General features: G+C 53.2%; 1 protein-coding gene and 1 pseudogene across 1 annotated transcript; both read left to right on the top strand.

The window, feature by feature from the left end:
• LOC120366114 (glyceraldehyde-3-phosphate dehydrogenase pseudogene) overlaps positions 1–18,863 on the top strand; it is a 448,321-nt pseudogene that overhangs the window by 69,110 nt on the left and 360,348 nt on the right.
• Positions 2,001–17,090, top strand: THEMIS2 (thymocyte selection associated family member 2). Its single transcript, XM_039474132.2, has 6 exons — positions 2,001–2,129; positions 5,838–5,981; positions 8,619–9,026; positions 11,770–12,836; positions 15,010–15,166; positions 15,563–17,090. Exons 1-6 carry the CDS (start codon positions 2,036–2,038, stop codon positions 15,616–15,618), a joined length of 1,926 nt encoding a protein of 641 aa, XP_039330066.2. The 5' UTR covers positions 2,001–2,035; the 3' UTR covers positions 15,619–17,090.

Genomic DNA, 18,863 nt, shown 5'->3' on the forward strand with positions numbered 1-18,863 from the left:
GTGATCCACCCGCCTCGGCCTCCCAGAGTGCTGGGATTATAGGCTTGAGCCACCGCGCCCGGCCTATTAAAAAGATTTTTAGAGACAGGGTCTTACTCTGTTGCCCAGGCGGGGGCTGGAGTGCAGTGGCATGATCATAGTCACTGCAGCCTCCACCTCCCGGGCTGAAGCCACCTTCCGGCCTCAGCCTCCTGTGTACCTCGGACTACAGATGCATGCTACCATGTCTGGCTATTTTATTTTATTTTATCCATTTCTTTATTTTTTGAGATGGAGTCTGGCTCTGTCACCTAGACTGGAAGTGCAGTGGCACTATCTCGGTTCACTGCAACCTCCGCCTCCCGGGTTCAAGCTATTCTCCTGCCTCAGCCTTCTGAGTAGCTTGGACTACAGGAGCCTGCCACCATGCCTGGCTAACTTTTGTATTTTTAGTAGAGACAGGGTTTCACCATGTTGGCCAGGCTGGTCTCGAACTCCTGACCTTGTGATTCACCCACCTTAGCCTCCCAAAGTGTGGGGATTACAGGTGTGAGTTACCGTCCTGGTCTTTATTTTTATTTTCATTTATTTATTTGAGATGGAGTCTCAGTCTGTCACTCAGGCTGGAGTGAAGTGCCTCCATCTTGGCTCACTGCAACCTCCGTCCCCCGCCACGTTCAAGTAATTCTCTTGCCTCAGCCTCCTGTGTAACTGGAATTACAGGTGTGGGTCACCATTCCCGGCTAATTTTTTTTTATTTTTAGTAGAGACAAAGCTTTGTCATGTTGGCCAGGCTGGTCTTGAACTCCTAACCTTAGGCGATCCACCTGCCTCAGCCTCCCAAAGTGCTGGGATTACATGTGTGAGCCACCACGTCCAGCCTTATTTTATTTTATTTTATAACAGGCAGTGATCCTCCTGCCTTGGCCTCCCAAAGTGCTGGGATTATAGGCGTTAACCACTGCACCCAGCCTCTTCTGTTGTTTTGTTTTGTTTTGTTTTGTTGAGATGGAGTCTCCCACTGTCTCCCAGGCTGGAATGCAGTGGCATGATCTTGGCTTACTGCAACCTCTGCCTCCTGGGTTCAAGCAATTCTCTTGCCTCGGCCTCCCGGGTAGCTGGGACTATGGACACACGCCACCACGCCCTGATAATTTTTTGCATTATTTTAGTAGATTTGTGGTTTCACCCTGTTGCCCAGGCTGGTCAGGAACTCCTGAGCACAGGCAATCCTCCACCTCAGCCTCCCAAAGTGCTGGGATCATAGGCGTGAGCCACCGTGCCCGGCCTTCTCTCTGTTTTAGAGAGTGGGAAACTGAGGCTCAAGCGAAGTGATTTGCCTCTTGTCACATAAGGAGCAAGAGGGGAGCTGTGATTTGAACCTATGTTGGTCTGACTCCTGAGGAACAGGAAAATGGAAAAGACTTATCTTGTGCCCACGCGGTCAGGATAAGTGGTTGGTCTGCTTCCTAATCAGATTTTTCTTTAGCCTTAGGAAGATTTTTTACCTAGAATTGGCGAGCCGCGTGGTGGCTTAAGCCTGTGATCACAACACTTTGGGAGGTCGAGGTGGGAGGATCACTTGAGTCCAGGAGTTCGAGGCCAACGTGGGCAATAATTGTCGAAAGAAAGCGTATTAGAGTCCTGGAGAGATAATGAGTTCCCCTTTAGCAGGAGGTGTCTGATAGAGGACCGTGGAGGGTCCCGGAGGGACATTCAGTAACCCCGACACTCCATCTTCCTCCTCAAACCAAAGGGCAGGGCTATGTCCCTCCTATGAGCCGCAGAACAAGTTGGGCCTTGTTCTAACTGGGAGCACTTCTGAAGGGGCATCTGGGACTTCTGCATCTTCATCATCGCCCCTGCCCCTGGGATACCGCCCGGGTCAGTGGAGCCGGGCATCGGCGGGGGTGGGGCTGCGCGGCTGCAGGGCTCCTCAGGCTGGCGGGGCGGGGCTTCGGCTTGCGGGGCGGAGCGAAAGCGAGGCGGGGCTTCAGGGCTCTTCAGAGCCGCACCTGCCAGCCCCTCAGTCTGAGCCCAGAGAGACACGGGCACCATGGAACCCATGCCGCTGCAGGACTTCATACGCACCCTGAACCTCGCCTCCCTCCCGCGCGTGCTGCGAATCTCCTCGGGGTACTATTATTCAAGTAAGCAGGGGCTGGAAACCCTCCGAGTTCTCCCTAGCTGTGGGGCGGGGGCAGAGACTCCCGAGAGGGCGTTAGCAATCCCGGGAACCAGCCAGGTTCAAATCCCGACACTGCCACTGGCCAAGCTGTGTGATTTGGGGCCGCACTCAACCTCTCTGGATCACAGCTTTTGCTTTCGTGGAAGGGGGACCTGCCCCGAGGGTGGTGATGAAAAGGTGAATGCAAAGGAGCCACCCTGGGGTGGCCCCGCGGTGCGCATGAGACGGAGGTCCGACTGCCGCGGAACGCAGCATTAGGGCGCTAGTGCTCGTGACTGCGTCTTGATTCTGAAGTGCGGGGTCAGTAGTCTTTCCGACTTTGTCTTTCCACTCCACCCACTGGCCTTCCTCTACACTGCCTTCCTTCGGTCCCTGCGCCCACCTTGGCCCTCTGCTTGACCGTGAGCGGTACTTGATTTGGTCAGCGATTCAGTTCTTAGCTTAAATGTCTCTTCCTCCCGAAAGCCTTCCCGGCTGTCTGCTCCCAGCTCGCCCGTATATCCACCACCTGCCCGCAGCGGCCTGGTTCACAGGGATGGGCACCCAGCAGGCGCACAGTCACTGATCATTGTCTGAAAGAGCAAGAGTCGAGGGACTCACAGTGGAAGGCAGGGGAGGACAGCACAGGGAATGGGTGGCCAGGGCTGCTCTGTGGCGAGGAAGGACCCGTGGGCCACTAAGTGCGGGGGATGGAAGGTGGAGGAGAGAGATGCTGTGTGGGGTGCGGGTTCCTTCCTTAGAGAGCGAACTGAGGCTTGAGGCCCCTGCCCCGTCCTGTTCCCTGGCTGCAGAAAACCTTGCTGTGCCACAGCTGCTTCCAACAGAGTGTTTGGGGGTCCCAGACCAAGGAGGTCTCACAAGGTGGGTCCCGCAGGGGGCCACCACCTCACAATGGGTCTCTCCAGGTCTGCTTGTGAATCTGGTGGATGTGGGTTCAAATTCTGTCCCTACCTCCAAGGGTTCCTGCAGACAGGCGCCTCATCTGTTTGCTCTTCCCCCAGCCCAAGCAAGGGTCTCCATTCTCCCAGCACTCTTGCCTGCTGGTGTCGCAAACCTGAGTTTCCTCATCCTGGCTGAGGCGGGGTGGTGGAAGTCAGGGTGATGGTGACTAGAGAAGGCCCTGAGGAGGTGTGGGTGTGCCGGGTGAGTGTGGAGGACAGATGGCCATGCCAATAGGGGCAGGCGTCTGGCAGGGCACTGGGAGGTGGTTGGCTTCGTGGTTAGGAGGGCTGGCTCTGGAGGAAAATGCCATGGGTTCAACTCCTAGGTTTTTATTATTTTTTGACAAGAGTGGCTCTGCTCAGGCTAGGTGGAGCGGAACCTTCACAGCTCACTGCAGCCTTGACCTCCTGGGCTCAGGATCCTCCCACCTCAGCTCCCTAAGAAGCTGGGACCACAGGCGTGCACCACCATGCCCAGCTATTTCCATATGTTTTGTAAATATGGGGTTTTGTCACATTGCCCAGGCTGGTCACACATCCCTGGGCTCAAGTGATCTGCCTGCCTCAGCCTCCCAAAGTGTTGGGATTACAGGCATGAGCCACCACTCCAGGCCCTGTTTTTTGTTTAATGAAACATAGACCAACTTGTGCAACACCGATCCTGCTTTTTTTTTTTTTTTGAGACAGGGTCTCACTGTGTCAGAGGTGCAGTCACAGCTCACTGCAACCTCAACCTCCCAGCCTCAAGCAATCCTCCCACCTCAGCCTCATGAGTAGGTGGGACTACAAGCATGCATTATCACACCCAACTGATTTATTAATTTTGTGTAGAGACACAGTCTTACTATGTTGCCTAGAAGCATGACTCAAATCCCTGAGTTCAAGTGACCCTCCTGCCTCAGACTCCCAAAGTCTGGGTGACAGTGAGACCCTGTCTCAAAAAAAGGAATGGGGGTCTGTTGCCCAAGTTGGTCTTGAACTCCTATCCTCAAGCAATCCTACTTTTTAGCCTCCCAAAGTGTTGGGATTACCAGTGTGAGCCACCACAGCCAGTGATAACTTCTAGTTCTGATTCCTATTACCTGATCTTTTTCTTCTTCTTCTTCTTCTTTCTTACTTTCTTTTCCTTCTTTCTTTCCTTCTTTCTCTTTTATTTATTTATTTATTTATTTATTTATTTATTTTAAATATGGGGTTTTACCATGTTGGTCAGGGTGGTCTTGAACTCCTGATCGCAGGTGATCCTCCCACCTTGGCCTCCAAAATGCTTGTATTAGAGGCGTGAGCCACCATGCCCGGCCTTTTTATTTCTGTATTTTACAGTCTTTTCTTTCTTTCTTTCCTTCATTCCTTTCTCTTTTTTTGAGATAGAGTCTCCCTCTGTCACCCAGACTGACTTTAGCTCACTGCAACCTCTGACTCCCGGGTTCAAGCTGTTCTCCTGCCTTAGCCTCCCAAGTAGCTGGGATTACAGGCACTTGCACCATGCCCAGCTAACATATATATAATTTTCTTTATTTTTTTTAATGGACTCTCGCTCTGTCCCCCAGGGTGCAGTGCAGTGGCTCAATCTCAGCTCACTGAAACTTCCGCCTCCTGGGTTTAAGCAATTCTCCTGCCTCAGCCTCCCAAGTAGCTTGGATTACAGGCACCTGCTACCACACCTGGCTAATTTTTGTATTTTTAATAGAGATGGGGTTTAACCATGCTGGCCAGGCTTGTCTTGAACTCCTGACCTGAAGTGATCTGCCTGCACCAGCCTCCCACAGGGCTGGGATTATAGGCCTGAGCCACCATGCCTGGCCAGCTGTTACATTATTTAGGAAATTGAAACTGCGTGTCTCCGCAAGAGCAGTCATGAGTCAAATGCAATGATGCGTCAGCACCGGGCCAGATAACTATAGCACCACAGCTTCTGTTCTTACCAGTCTGGAAGGCCCATGCCCTGACGTTAGGGTAGATGGAACTGTGCTTTATGACCTGTTGCCATTTTCCTGGGGATATGCAGTGAGATTTTCATCAGTTTCTCAGGGCTGATGTGAAGGAGTCTGTTGGGGCTGCCCTGTGGGAGGGGCTGGGGTCAGGTGGGCTCAGGGCCACCTGCCATATAGTCTGTCCTCCTTCATTAGCTGGATGCAGAGCCTCTGCCCTCCGCATGCACATGATAGATAGTTATTGGGCACCTTCTGTGTTCTCGACACTGTTTACACACTTTAAACCAGGAAAGCAGAATCTTGCCCACTGGGCCTCTCTGTCGGTGCCCCTTTATTCTCCAGGGTGCTGGGGAGGCTGGGCTCTGGGTAACCTGCTGGGAGCCACTGACCCCTCTCTGAGCCTGATTTTGGGAATTCGGTTTCCTTTAGTGTGCAGAGACAAAACCAGGCTCAGAGAGGGTGATTCACCGGGTTATTGACTCATTTGTGGACTTACCCCACACTCAGAGGCCCAGCCCTGTGCTGGCTGCAGTGGTGAGAGGGATCAGCCCTACCTGGGAACTCAGTGTAGGAGGCATGGGGATGAGAAAACGGCCAGAGAAGTGCCCCACAGAGGGGCACACGGACAGCTAAGGACGGCTGAACGTGTGAGCATGAGGGAGGGACGACAGCAGGGCATACCAGGCAGCAGGCACCACGTGCAAAGGTGACAGCAGAGCTTGTTGGGCACCAGAGCACAGGCTGCCCCGCGCTTAGCTCTTGTACAGTGGGGAAACTGAGTCCATGTCTTCACAGGCTCCATCTATGACATCGGGGGGAAAGAATGCTGCCTTTGCACGGGGGACCTGATGAAGGTTACCCAGGTTCACCTCCAGTATGTGACCTACGAAAACCCGAAGATGAAAATGGTGATCAGGACGATTGACCCCAACTTCCAGGGTAAGGTGGCCACCTCTGCCTCCCCACGTGCCCTGGCACCTTCCTGGTACACTCATGGGCTGTTTGTGAGCTTGCTAAATCCAGCAGTCACTCCCTCCTCTCTGGCGTTTGCTCACGAGGCCCTCACATCCACCACGACCCAGGCTCGAGGGTGCGGATGTCCTCGGAGGGTCTGCAGTCCTCTGAATGCAGAGGTTGCCCTCTCTCCCTTTCGGTCTCTGGTCATCGCATTGGCTTCTGTTCCACGCCTTGTCCAGAGGCCTGTCTGTGTTCACTCTACACATTTGCTCCCCAAACAGCTGCAGACGCCCATGTGTGCCAAGCTGTGTGCGGGGCTGTGGGTGTGGGGCTCTGTGGACACCCATGTGTGCCGAGCTGTGTGGGGGGCTGTGGGGCTCAGGATGAACCAGGTGCCGCCCTCTCCAGTGGGGAGCTTCCAGGGTGACAGGGAGAGGAGGGCAACAGTAAAAGGAGGCATAAGCTTTACAGAGGGCTCTGAGCAAGAGTAACTTGCCTCAGGGTCTGTGAGGGCTTCCTGGAGGAGGTGGCACCTGAGCCAAAGGAAAGATACCAGTCAGAGGGAGTAGCATTTGGTGCTCAGGAAACCCCAAGGAGCTGCGTTATTTTAAGAGGCATGTCGTGTGGTGGACCACGGCCTGGACCCTGAAGCCAGCGGCCTGGAATCAAATCCCAGCTCTGCTGGCTACTAGCTCTGGCCTTGGGCAAGCCAGGCAAGTTCCTGGGACCTCTCTGGGCCTGTTTTCTCTTCTGTAATGAGGGTGATTAGGCATTATGTGAGGATGAAATGAGCTGATATGTATAAAGCACTTAGAAGAGGGGGGCCTGGGACAGGCTGGGCATGGTGACTGGTGGCTCACGCCTGTAATCCAGACACTTTGGGGAGGCCGAGGCTTGTGGATCACTTGAGGTCAGGAGTTCGAGACCAGCCTGGCCAACACGGTGAAAACCCATCCCTGCTAGAATTAGAAAAATTAGCTAGGGGTGGTGGGGGCACGTGTAATCCCAACTATTTGGGAGCCTGAAGCATGAGAATCACTTGAGCATGGAAGGTAGAGGTTGCAGCCTGGGCGACCAAGCAAGACTCAGTCTCAAAAAAGAGTGTGCCTGGGGCAAAGCAGGCACCCTGAGGACTGGCTCTTATGTGACTACCTGCCAGATGCCATAGAGCATGGCTTCCAGGTTTGGATCAAGTTGTCGGGGGAGCTGCAGGAGCCAGACTATCTGGGGGCTGTGGGGTGCGCTGCTACTGTTCTTTAATTTTTTTTTTTTTTTTTTTTTTTTTTTGAGACGGAGTTTCGGTCTTGTTACCCAGGCTGGAGTGCAATGGCGCGATCTCGGCTCACCGCAACCCCCGCCTCCTGGGTTCAGGCAATTCTCCTGTCTCAGCCTCCTGAGTAGCTGGGATTACAGGCACGCGCCACCATGCCCAACTAATTTTTTGTATTTTTAGTAGAGACGGGGTTTCACCATATTGACCAGGATGGTCTCGATCTCTTGACCTCGTGATCCACCTGCCTCAGCCTCCCAAAGTGCTGAGATTACAGGCTTGAGCCACCGCGCCTGGCCCATGTCCAGCTAATTTTTTGTATTTTTAGTAGAGACGGGGTTTCACCATGTTGACCAGGATGGTCTCGATCTCTTGACCTCGTGATCCACATGCCTCGGCCTCCCAAAGTGCTGGGATTACAGGCTTGAGCCACCGTGCCCGGCCCTTTTTTTTTTTTTTTAAGGCGGGGGTTTCACTGTGTTGCTCAGGCTGGTCTTGAACTCCTGACCTCGGGTGATCCGCCGGCCTTGGCCTCCAAAGTGCTAGGATTACAGGCGTGAGCCACCACGCCCAGCCCAGTTGTCCTATCTCTTCATTCTCCTTGAGGCCGGAACGTTCCTCCGCCTTTTTCTTGCCGTTGACATTTGGAAGCATCTAGACCAGTACTTGCATAGAATATCCCTCAGTCCCAGCTTGTGCGGTGTTGTCTCCATTAGCTTCAGGGTGTGGGTCTAGGGCAGGAAAAGCCCGCTTCCCGAAGCAGTACCAGGTCTGCAAGGGAGGTGTTGAGGCCAGCTGGTGGCAGAATGGGTGGGGGCTGGAGGCAGGAGGTGCGGGAGCAGTCGGGCAGCCGGTATTGGCAGGATGCAGGGGTGAAGTGGGTGGTGGGAGGTGGCTCTGGCCCGTAGCTCCTGGGATGTTAGTTTGGGAGAGAGGGATCGTGGCATTGCCGCATGATGGGGCCGTAGGTTTTGGATGAGTGGAACTGGAGCTGTGGGGAGGCATGTGGAGAAAAGGGAAGATGGCAAAGGCAGAGGCCCGCCAGGAGCTAAGAGTGTGCAAGTCTAGTGTGTCTGCCAGGATATAGGACCCTCTTCCATTCTGTCTCTAGTGACAGTCCCTACTTCCTGTCCCTGCCCCTCCCTGTCCCTTCAGGCACCGCCACTTTGTGCCCTGTGTCCCTCGGCCCCGCAGCCCAGATGTCCAGACGCAAGTCCTTCCTTGACACCTGTCCCCGGGGGATTCTGGCTGGGTCACCTGCAGGGCCAGACTGAGGCCCGGACCTGGCAAAGGCTGACTCCACCCTGACATCCCACAATGACCTTCCCGCTCTCTGCTGTCCCCCACAGGCCACTTCATCCCCCTCAACATCTCTCAGTGCTACCAAACCCTGGGGGAGCTGGTCTTTGACATAGAGCGGAGCTCCAAGCAGCAGCTGCCCATTTACATCATGTCGACCTGCAGGATTGTCACAGAGGGCAGGGTGGTGACTGACGACGAGGTCCTCATTTTTGAGGCTGTGGCACGGCACCACCACACCTCCTGTGCCCGCTGCGTCCTGGTCACAGAGGATGAGCGGGTCATCCTGCACCTGCCCCTAAAGCAGAGGGGGCCCTTCAGGATATTGGAAGCCGGTGCTCCTCAAACTCTGCTCCAGGCCCTGCAGGAACCGAATGGCCAGCTCTTCACCTGCCCCGCCCTGCCCTGGGACCACGTGACCCTGAGGCCCACGTATGAGATCGAAGCCATCATGCACAGTGAGTTTCCTGGGCAGGAGGATGATGGGGGCTGTTGGGAGAGAAAGAGGGGTGCCCCGGGGAGCTGCTCTGATGGAAGACACTCCCACCCTATCCCTGGGGATCAGCAGGAACTTCAGATTGCTCCCTCTGGTATTATACTGCAGTTATTCTTTTTTTTTTTTTTTTTTTTTGAGACGGAGTTTCGCTCTTGTTACCCAGGCTGGAGTGCAATGGCACGATCTTGGCTCACCGCAACCTCCGCCTCCTGGGTTCAGGCAATTCTCCTGTCTCAGCCTCGTGAGTAGCTGGGATTACAGGCATGCACCACCATGCCCAGCTAATTTTTTGTATTTTTAGTAGAGACGGGGTTTCACCTTGTTGACCAAGGTTGGTCTCGATCTCTTGACCTTGTGATCCACCCCCCTCGGCCTCCCAAAGTGCTGGGATTACAGGCTTGAGCCACCGCGCCCGGCCTACACTGCAGTTATTCTTATTGATGCTCAAATCATCTCAGCCAGGCCAGGCACAATGGCTCAGGCATGTAATCCCAGCACTTCAGAGGATTGCTTGAACTCAGGTATTCCAGACCAGACTAGGCAACATAGCAAGACTCCCATCTCTACAACATTTTTTTAAAAATTAGCTAGGCAGCCAGGCACAGCGGCTCATACCTGTAATCTCAGCACTTTGGGAGGCCCAGACAGGCAGATCACCTCAGGTCGAGAGTTCAAGACCAACCTGACCAACATGGAGAATCCCCATCTCCACCAAAAATACAAAAATTGACTGAGTGTCGTGGCGCATGCATGTAATCCCAGCTACTCGAGGCTGAGGCAGGAGAATTGCTTGCACCCGGAAGGCAGAGGTCGCAGTGAGCTGACATCATGCCATTGCACTCCAGCCTGAGCAACAAGAGTGAGACTCTGTGTCAAAAAAAAAAAAAAAAAAAATTAGCTAGGCATCGGCATAGTGCTTGCAGTACCAGCTACTCCGGGGGCTGAGGCAGGGGAACTGTTGGAGCTCAGGAGTACAAGGTTGTAGTGAGCTATGATCACGCCCCTGCACTCCAGCCTGGGCAACAGAGCAAGATCTCATCTTTTTTTGTTTTTGAAAGGGAGTCTTCTGCTGGGTATGGTGGCTCACATCTGTAATCCCAACACTTTGGGAGGCCGAGGCGGGCAGATCTCCTGAGGTCAGGAATTTGAGACTAGCCTGACCAACATGAAGAAACCCTGTCTCTACTAAAAATACAAAAGTAGCTGGGCATGATGGCGCACATCTGTAATCCCAGCTACTCTGGGGGCTGAGGCAGGAGAATCACTTGAACTCAGGAGGCGGAGGTTGTGGTGGGCCGAGATCGTGCCATGGCTCTCCAGACTGGGCAACAAAGAGCAAATCTCCACCTCAAAAAGAAAAGAAAAAGAGTCCTGCTCTGTTACTCAGGCTGGAGTGCAATGATGGATCTCGGCTCACTGTAACCTCTGCCTCCCAGGTTCAGTGATACTCCTGCCTCAGCCTCCCGAGTAGCTGGGATTACAGGCACGCACCACCGTACCCAGCTAATTTTTCTATTTTTAGTAGGCGGGGTTTTGCTGTGTGCCATGCTGGCCAGGCTGGTCTTGGAATTTCTGGCCTCAAGATCTGCCCACCTCGGCCTCCCAAAGTGCTAGGATTACAGGTGTGAACTACCGCTCCTGGCCCTTTGTGTGTGTGTGTGTGTGTGTGTGTGTGTGTGTGTTTTGAGACAGTCTCAGTCTGTCACCCATGCTAGAATGCAGTGACATGATTTCAACTCACTGCAACTTCTGCCTCCCAGGTTTAAGTGATTCTTGTGCCTCAGCCTCCAGAGTAGCTGGGATTACAGGTGTGCACCACCCTACCTGGCTAATTTTTTTTTAAGATGAAGTTTCAAGCTCTTGTCACCCAGGCTGGAGTGCAATGGCATGATCTTGGCTCACTGCAACCTCTGCCTCCCGAGTTCGAATGATTCTCCTCCCTCAGCCTCCTGAGTAGCTGGGATTACAGGCATGAGCCACCACACCCACCTAATTTTTTGTGTTTTTAGTAGAGATGGGGTTTCACCATGTTGGCCAGGCTGGTCTCAGAGTCCTGAGCTCAGGCAATCTGCCCATCTCAGCCTCCTAAAGTGTTAGGATTACAGGCGTGAGTCACTGCACCCGGCCTGTGGTGATCTTTCTAGAAATAATGATCCCCTCTTAGAGACACACAGAGATGGTCACACATGGCCCGATGTCGTTATTCTGATTCAGAATGACCCAGCAGAGCAGGAGTGGAAGGGCCACAGGCTGAAGCAGATGGGCCGTGAGTGAAATGTTGAAGCTGGGTGATGGGTCCATGGGGGAGCACTGTACTATTCTATTTTATAAATGTTTTAAAATAGGCTGGGCGCGGTGGCTCACCCTATAATCCCAGCACTTTGGGAGGCTGAGGCAAGGGTATCTCTAGGTCAACAGATGGAAACCATCCTGGCTGACACGGTGAAACCCCACCTGTACCGAAAATACAAAAATCAGCCGGGCGTAGTGGTGCACGCCTGTAGTCCCAGCTACTCAGGGTGAGACTTTTTCAAAAAAAAGGTTGAACGGAAAGCATGGGTGGGAATGCGGTGCAATAGGAAGACTCTGACTGGAAGGAAAAGATGGCAGCAGGAGGGAGGCAGCCGGCCCAGCCATTCCTCTGTGCCAAGGATGGGGCCACTCCTGGGGTGGCATGCAGTGCGCTGAGCTGTCCCTTTCAACAGTGCGCAGGACCATCGTCACAATCCCCTCCAATCTGGAGGTCGACGTGGAGGACGTCACCGCCTCCTCACAGCACATCCACTTCATCCAGCCACTGCTGCTGAGTGAGGTCCTGGCCCGGGAAGGCCCCTTTCCCCTCTCCGTGGAGATCCTGGAGGTTCCTGAAGGGCGCCACATCTTCCTCAGCCCATGGGTACAATCCTTGAGGAGAGGCCAGAGGCTTCGCATCCATGGCGTAGCCTCACCACCCTGGCGGGTCCTGGCCTCAAACAAGGGCCACAGGGTGCCCAGGTACTTCCTGGTGTCAGGGGCCTACCAGGGCAAGCTGCGGCGGCGGCCACGGGAGTTCTCCACGGTCTATGACCTCCTGGGTGCATTCCAGCCAGGCCGGCCACTCCGGGTGGTGGCCACAAAGGACTGTGAGGGCGAGAGAGAGGAGAATCCTGAGTTCACATCCCTGGCTGTGGGCGACAGGCTGGAGGTACTGGGGCTTGGCCTGGCCCATGGGGCCCAGGGCAGTGACATTGATGTCTTGGTTTGTCAGCGGCTGAGTGATGAGGATGAGGAGGAAGAGTGTGAAGAGGAGGCAGAGAGCCCAGAGCGGGTCCTGCTGCCCCTCCACTTCCCTGGCAGCTTCGTGGAGGAGATGAGTGACAGCCGGCGCCACAGCCTGGCGGATCTGATTGCCCAGTTCTCACTGCCTTGTGAGGTCAGGGTGATGGTCAAGGATCCCAGTTACCCCAGTGACCCTCTGACTGCTGTACTGGGTCTGCAGCTGGAGGAGAAGATCACAGAGCCCTTCTTGGTGGTCAGCCTGGATTCTGAGCCTGGAATGTGCTTCGAGATCCCTCCCCGGTGGCTGGACCTGACTGTCGTGGAGGCCGAGGTGGTGTCAGACCGGCCAGGGGGGTCTGTGCCCATAGCCACAGTGGAGGAGCTGCCAGACACCTTCTATTACACTCTTCGGAAGTTAGCAGCCTGTGAGATCCAAGCCCCTCCACCAAGGCCCCCGAAAAGTCAGGGACTCAGTGGGCAGCAGAGACACAGCAGCAAGAAGGGAGGCGTCAAGGTACCAGTATAATCCCAGCGGGCAGGGAGGGGTCAGTTACTGGGATCACTGCTTCTGTCACATCTGTCATGTTTCCCTTACAACTGTGTAAACTTGCAGTTTGTAAGCCTGCACACATTGCAGCCCGTAATTCTCATTCCATCTCACAATCAGTCCTGAGGTTGGGGTGATTATCTCTGTTATGACTGAGAAAATGAGGACTCGCCCAGGGTCCCTGTTAGTAAGCGGCAGGACTGAACTTGGCCATGGACATTCCAACTCCACGTTCATGGTGCTTTCCTCTCTCCACCACCTCTGCCTTCACTCCCTAGTTCCAGCCTCATCATTTTTCTCCTGAACTCCTTCAGCAGCCTCTTAACAGCTGTCAGAAAGTCCTAACTCCTTTCTTGGTCATTGATGGGCCTCAGCTCCATCTTCTGGAACCTTCTGTGGCTCCTCATCACTGTGGGATGATACAAACCCCCCAACATGGCAGCCAGGGGCCTTTATAAGCTGACTTGTCTCACCTTCCTGGACCCATTTCCCACCACTCTGCTGTCCACCCTCCAGAGAGGGAAGTGTCTGCCCCTCCCTTATGGGGCCGTGACTCCGGCTTCAGACCCCCACACCCGGGCCTTCTGCCAGCAGTGTTCTTCCTTCAGGCTCACAGGCAAGGCGGGGCTCAGATTTCCCGCTCAGCAGCTGTGGTCCTGCCTCCTCTCCTGTACTCCCACTGTGTGCTCTACGTAGCTCAGGACACATCTTTTAGGGAGTCCTGAGACTGGCTGGAAAGAGTTCTTTGAGGGCAGGGACCTTACCCGCTCCAAGGCCGGAAGAGTACCGTGAAACGAGCCAGATAGAGTCACAGATGAGCAGGAAGGAGCCAGGCACAGGGTCAGAAAGACTAAGTTTACGTTCCCGTTCACTCACTCTGTGCTCGTGCATGGTACTCTGGCGTTCTTTTTCTCACCAGCAGACCTGCGATACCATCCTCAGCTGCTGCTGTGCTTCCTCTGTGACCTGCTTACTCTGTGGCGGGCCCCCGATAGGCTTTGCCTCAACTACTCTCATGATGCTTCTGAGTTAGGTACTGGTATCTCGCTTCACAGTTGAAGGTGAGAGGTGCAACGCAGCCAACAAGTGGCGGGGCCAGGGCTTGTAACTGGGTCTGGCCGCACAGCCTGAGCGTCCACCTGCTGTGCTCTGTTGAGAACGGGAGGGGATGAGACAGATCAAAAGTCCTTTACTGTCACCAGCTCCTGTTTTGGGATCTTGGGTGACTCGTATTCAGTCATGTGTGATAGGCAGCAGGTGGCAGTGGAAGTTACAAGATGACTCCTGGGTGGTCTCAGCCCCAGAAGGGGCTTTTATCTTGGGGTGAGGGTGGGGAAGTCAGGAAGTCATTTTCTGACAATGGCTGGACTGGTTCATCCGAAACACAGGCCTGTGCCAGTGCAGGAAAGGGGACTTCCCAGAACCGAGAGACCGGAGCCCGAGTCTTGGCTCCTGATGGTGGCACTCGGGCCCTGTCACTGCTATCGTCCTGGGACCACAACTTTTCCCCTTCGTGCATCGGAATCGTTGCTGATTAGGGAGCTGTGCGCTTGCTCTGTAAAACACGGTGTGGCACGAAGACCCGCTGCCTTTGGAGGTTACAGGCGTGGCTCTGGGTCCAAACCTTGGCCTTGTTGTGGATACCCCTCGTGACTTTTGACAAGGCACGCTTTCTCCTACACAAACTGGGAATTGAAACCACTCAGAGGGTGACTTGAGGATTAAGGACGTCACGTAGTATCTGGCACACGGAGGCGTGCAGTGAAAGTCCTCTTCCTGCTGGGCCTCCTCAGCTCAGGCACTGTCAGGAAGCTTTGCAGCTGCTTTCTTAAGCTCTCCCCACTTTGCTTTTTTCCCCTTCAGCAACAGAATTAGACATGGACGGCATTCCTAAGTGGAGAATCCCAGGAACACCCCGTCTCCAGCCCCCAACCCTGTCCTCATTTTCTACCCTGACCCCTTTCTCCCTTGCCAGAGAATATTTCACATGCTTGTAGGAAAAACACCAGGGGCCTTGAGAAGCCATAGCCTGAAAAGGAAGTAGAGAGAAGCAGGCGAAGTGACACGTGAATGAGTTTTTCATGGACCCTGCTTCCCCATTTGAGACCTTGCTGATTTCTTTCTGCTTTTTCTCCCAAAGTCTTCTCAAGTCTTAGGACCGAAGCAACCCCCTCTGCTACCCAAACCCAAGGCGAAGACCTTGCCAGAGTTCACCACGGATAGCTCCAGTACGTACACCAAGATTCCTGGCCACAAGAAGGGCCACAGGCCCACTAAGCCCCAAACACAGGATCTAGGTGAGTCCCTGTGGGCACCGCTCATCCATGTCCTGGTGTCTCCCCTCACTATCTTGCTGGTTCCTTTGCCTCTGGCCTTGCCCGGGGACAGACCCTTCTGTGGTCCCAATTTGATGGACAGGTCTCTTGGGTGGGCTCAGGTAGAAAGGTCCCTACTATCTTTCCCAAGGGCCCCAGAGCTTTGGCCTGGAAAATGAGTTCAGTCCCCAGCACTCTACCCTCCCTGCAGCAGACAGGAAAATGAAATGGTTGCAAAGTGTGGAGACAAGTTGTGGTTTCTAGGCTAGCAAGGACCTTTGAGCATCCAGGCCAACTCCTTCCCTGCACAGGTGAGGAAACGGCCCTAAAGGGAAGGAACTTGCCTAATGCCAAAGATCGTCATTGACTCTTTTGCAGACGATGATGAACATGATTATGAAGAAATACTTGAGAGCTTTCAGAAAACCATCTGAGTTCTGGAGGAACCGTGCGTCCTAACTGCCGCTTCTCAGGGAATCTGACGCCCGCTAAGCGTTACAAGCCTCTAAAAGACCTCGGGCAAGGCCTCAGAGAAACTGAAGTGCGCACAGGGAATGGCTGTGTGGGGACTGATTTGATGCACACTGCACCAGCTTCCTTCAGGTTCCAGATTCCTGCTACTTAGGGTGGGCTGGTTTGGACCTGACACCCCGCACATGACTCCCTCAGCCTCAGAGCCTTGGGGTGCAGAGCAGCTAGCCGGGCTCCTCAATCCTGCAGCCCCAGCTGTCCCACCGATGGGTGCAGATGAGAATCAGGCCACCAACCTTGGTGATACCAGCGGCTCTCAGTCAAGAGGATTCCATCCTGATCACTGCATGGGAGATTTTGGGAAGGTTTGCCAACCCGACTCTCACCCCCAAGCTCTAAGCCCCGGGAGGCCTGGACTGTGTTCCTCGTGTCTGGAACACCTAGCCTGATAGATCCCCATGTGGTAAACGGGTGTCATTAATGTGGGAACCTGGCTTCAAGAGCAGAATCTTAGGACCTTGGCCCACAAAAGCCGGTGAAATGAGGGGAGCCAATCATAGAATGAAAATGAGCTTCTACATAGATGAGAACAGCTATCATTTATTAAGTTCTGACTATGTGCCAGGCACTTACAAACCATATCCAAATCCTCAACTTTCCGAGGTACAGAATGGCCTGATTTTAAGATTAGGGAAGAGTCTGTGTGGCCAAGTACATTTGGATGCTGACCAGCTGCAGTTAAGGGTGAGGACTTGGAAAGTATGAGACTGGGTTAGGATCCCAGCTTGCTACCTACCAGCCAGGACCATGAGCAAGTTTTTTTTTCCTTTCTTTCTATGAGCAAGTTGTTCTAACCTGTTTCAGTTTTCTGACATGTCAAATGAAACTAGTTACTACCTCAGATTTACTGTTTTAAGGATCCAGTGAGATAATCTTTGTAAAGCATTTAGCACAGTGCCTGGCACATACTAAACATTCAACGAACATGTATCATGATTGAGCAAGATCATATAGCTGTCCTGCCTTCAAAGCCTCTGCTTTCCACCCCCCCAGTGTTTCCTAGTCATAGGATACATCCCAGTGTTAAAAATAAACCATATCCCTAGACTGTGGAGATAAGTTGTTGGCAGTCCTCACTGTCTTGTTTTCTGTTTGTTTTGTGGCAAGATTAGAGAACAACTCACTGTCTTGTTTAGTGGAGATTAATACAAGCCTTTGTCCGTGCAGAGACTAACTCAGTTTTCAGAGGTGGTCAAGGCCTGTTCAGTGAGATAAAGACCAGAGGCCACATTTTCTCTAAGTGGTGGGACTTTGGTTTGTGGACTGAGGCAGTTACAGTGAGCAAAGACAGGAGACAAAGAGATGATCTGAGGGCCGGGCGCGGTGGCTCAAGCCTGTAATCCCAGCACTTTGGGAGGCCGAGGTGGGTGGATCACGAGGTCAAGAGATCGAGACCATCCTGGTCAACATGGTGAAACCCCGTCTCTACTACAAATACAAAAAATTAGCTGGGCACGGTGGCGCGTGCCTGTAATCCCAGCTACTCAGGAGGCTGAGACAGGAGAATTGCCTGAACCAGGAGGCGGAGGTTGCGGTGAGCCGAGATCACGCCATTGCACTCCAGCCTGGGTAACAAGAGCGAAACTCCGTCTCAAAAAAAGAGATGATCTGATACTCAGCTGAGATGGGAACCTAAAGAGGGTCAGACGCCTACTTCCCCAGTTTCTAGGCATTGCCCCTGGGTGTGTTCTTTGCGTAACATCTCCCTGGGCTGTCTGGACTCTGTCCGGGCATGGTGGCACTTTGGAAGGTGGATGTGGCTGCATCACCTGAGGTCAGGAATTCAAAACAAAACTGGTTAACATTACAAAACCCCATCTCTACTAAAAATACAAAAAATTTGGCCAGCTGCAGTGGCTTATGCCTGTAATCCCAGCACTTTGGGAGGCTGAATGAGTGAATCAGGTCAAGAGATGGAGGCTACCCTGACCAACATGGTGAAACTCTACTAAAAATACAAAAATTAGCCGGGTGTGGTAGTGTCCCCCTGTAGTTTTCAGCTACCATAATTTCAGGAGAATCACTTGAACTTGGGAGGTGGAGGTTGCAATACGCTGATATCGTGCCATTGCACCCACAGAGGAAGACTTTGTTGACACCTAAACAGGAAATCATTTGTTCATCTAAAATACATTGGTTATCTAATACAAATTTAACTGAGTTGCACCTTCCAAGCCTCCAGGCCTCCATACTCGAGCATGGAGTTCTCCAGTTGACTACTGAGTGGCTCCTACAGGCTGCTGGGCCAGTTCTTATCTCCCCATTAGCTCCCATGCCCTTCTCCAGAGATGAAGCTGCACTGCACAGGACCCTGAGAAAGTTTTGTAGGGAGAAGCAATGGGCAAGAAAGACAGAGTTCCTCCTTGGCACAGAACCCCAAGGGGCTAGTTTTCACTTCTGCGTTTGCATTTACTCTCAGCACAAAATTGAGCAAGATGAGTAACAAAGCCACAAAAGCAGGGGTGGAAGAGGGCTACCAGTTCCTATAAAATGGGCGGAGTAGCCAAATGCTGTGGTGAGAAATTTCACAGCAGCCGAAACTTGGGCTTGAAAGCCACAACTGTGAATGTTTTTGTTTTTGTTTTTTTTTGAGATGGAATCTCACTCTGTGGCCCAGGTTGCAGTGCGGTGGCACCATCTTGGCTCACTGCAAACCTCCGCCTCCCAGGTTCAAGTAATTCTCATGTCTTAGACTCCCCAGTAGCGGGGACTACAGTTGTGTGCTACTATACCCAGCTGATTTTTGTATTTTTAGTAGAGACAGGGTTTCACCATGCTGGCCAGGCTGGTTTCTGACTCCTGACCGCAGGTGACCCACCCACCTCTGCCTTCCAAAGTGCTGGGATTACAAGTGTGAGCCAGAGCCTGGCCATTTTATTATAACAATGAAGATTAGCAGGGATCCAACTAGAGGTAGATACTAGCCTCAGGATGCATTTGTTTTCTTTACCCCTGGAATAAACCACAGAGTGGTGCGGTGCTATAATGGGGCTAGGGATTTCCCCTGGGCAGTGGTCTCCAAAGTGGGGAGCACACAGCTCTAGGGGAACACAAGATGATCCCTGGGAAACAATTATTAGCACATTCCTTCACATTTATTTAGAGATGGGGGGTCTTGTTATGTTGCCCAGGCTGGTCTCAAACTCCT

Source organism: Saimiri boliviensis, chromosome 11, assembly GCF_048565385.1.
Source record: "Saimiri boliviensis isolate mSaiBol1 chromosome 11, mSaiBol1.pri, whole genome shotgun sequence".
In the NCBI taxonomy this organism is placed as follows: domain Eukaryota; kingdom Metazoa; phylum Chordata; class Mammalia; order Primates; family Cebidae; genus Saimiri; species Saimiri boliviensis.

Excerpts from the sequence above, each read along its gene's own strand:
- THEMIS2 (XM_039474132.2), top strand. The coding sequence starts at position 2,036 with ATGGAACCCATGCCGCTGCAGGACTTCATACGCACCCTGAACCTCGCC. Across the intron at positions 12,837-15,009 it reads GCAAGAAGGGAGGCGTCAAG|TCTTCTCAAGTCTTAGGACC; the intron begins GTACCAGTATAA and ends TTTCTCCCAAAG. Across the intron at positions 15,167-15,562 it reads GCCCCAAACACAGGATCTAG|ACGATGATGAACATGATTAT; the intron begins GTGAGTCCCTGT and ends ACTCTTTTGCAG.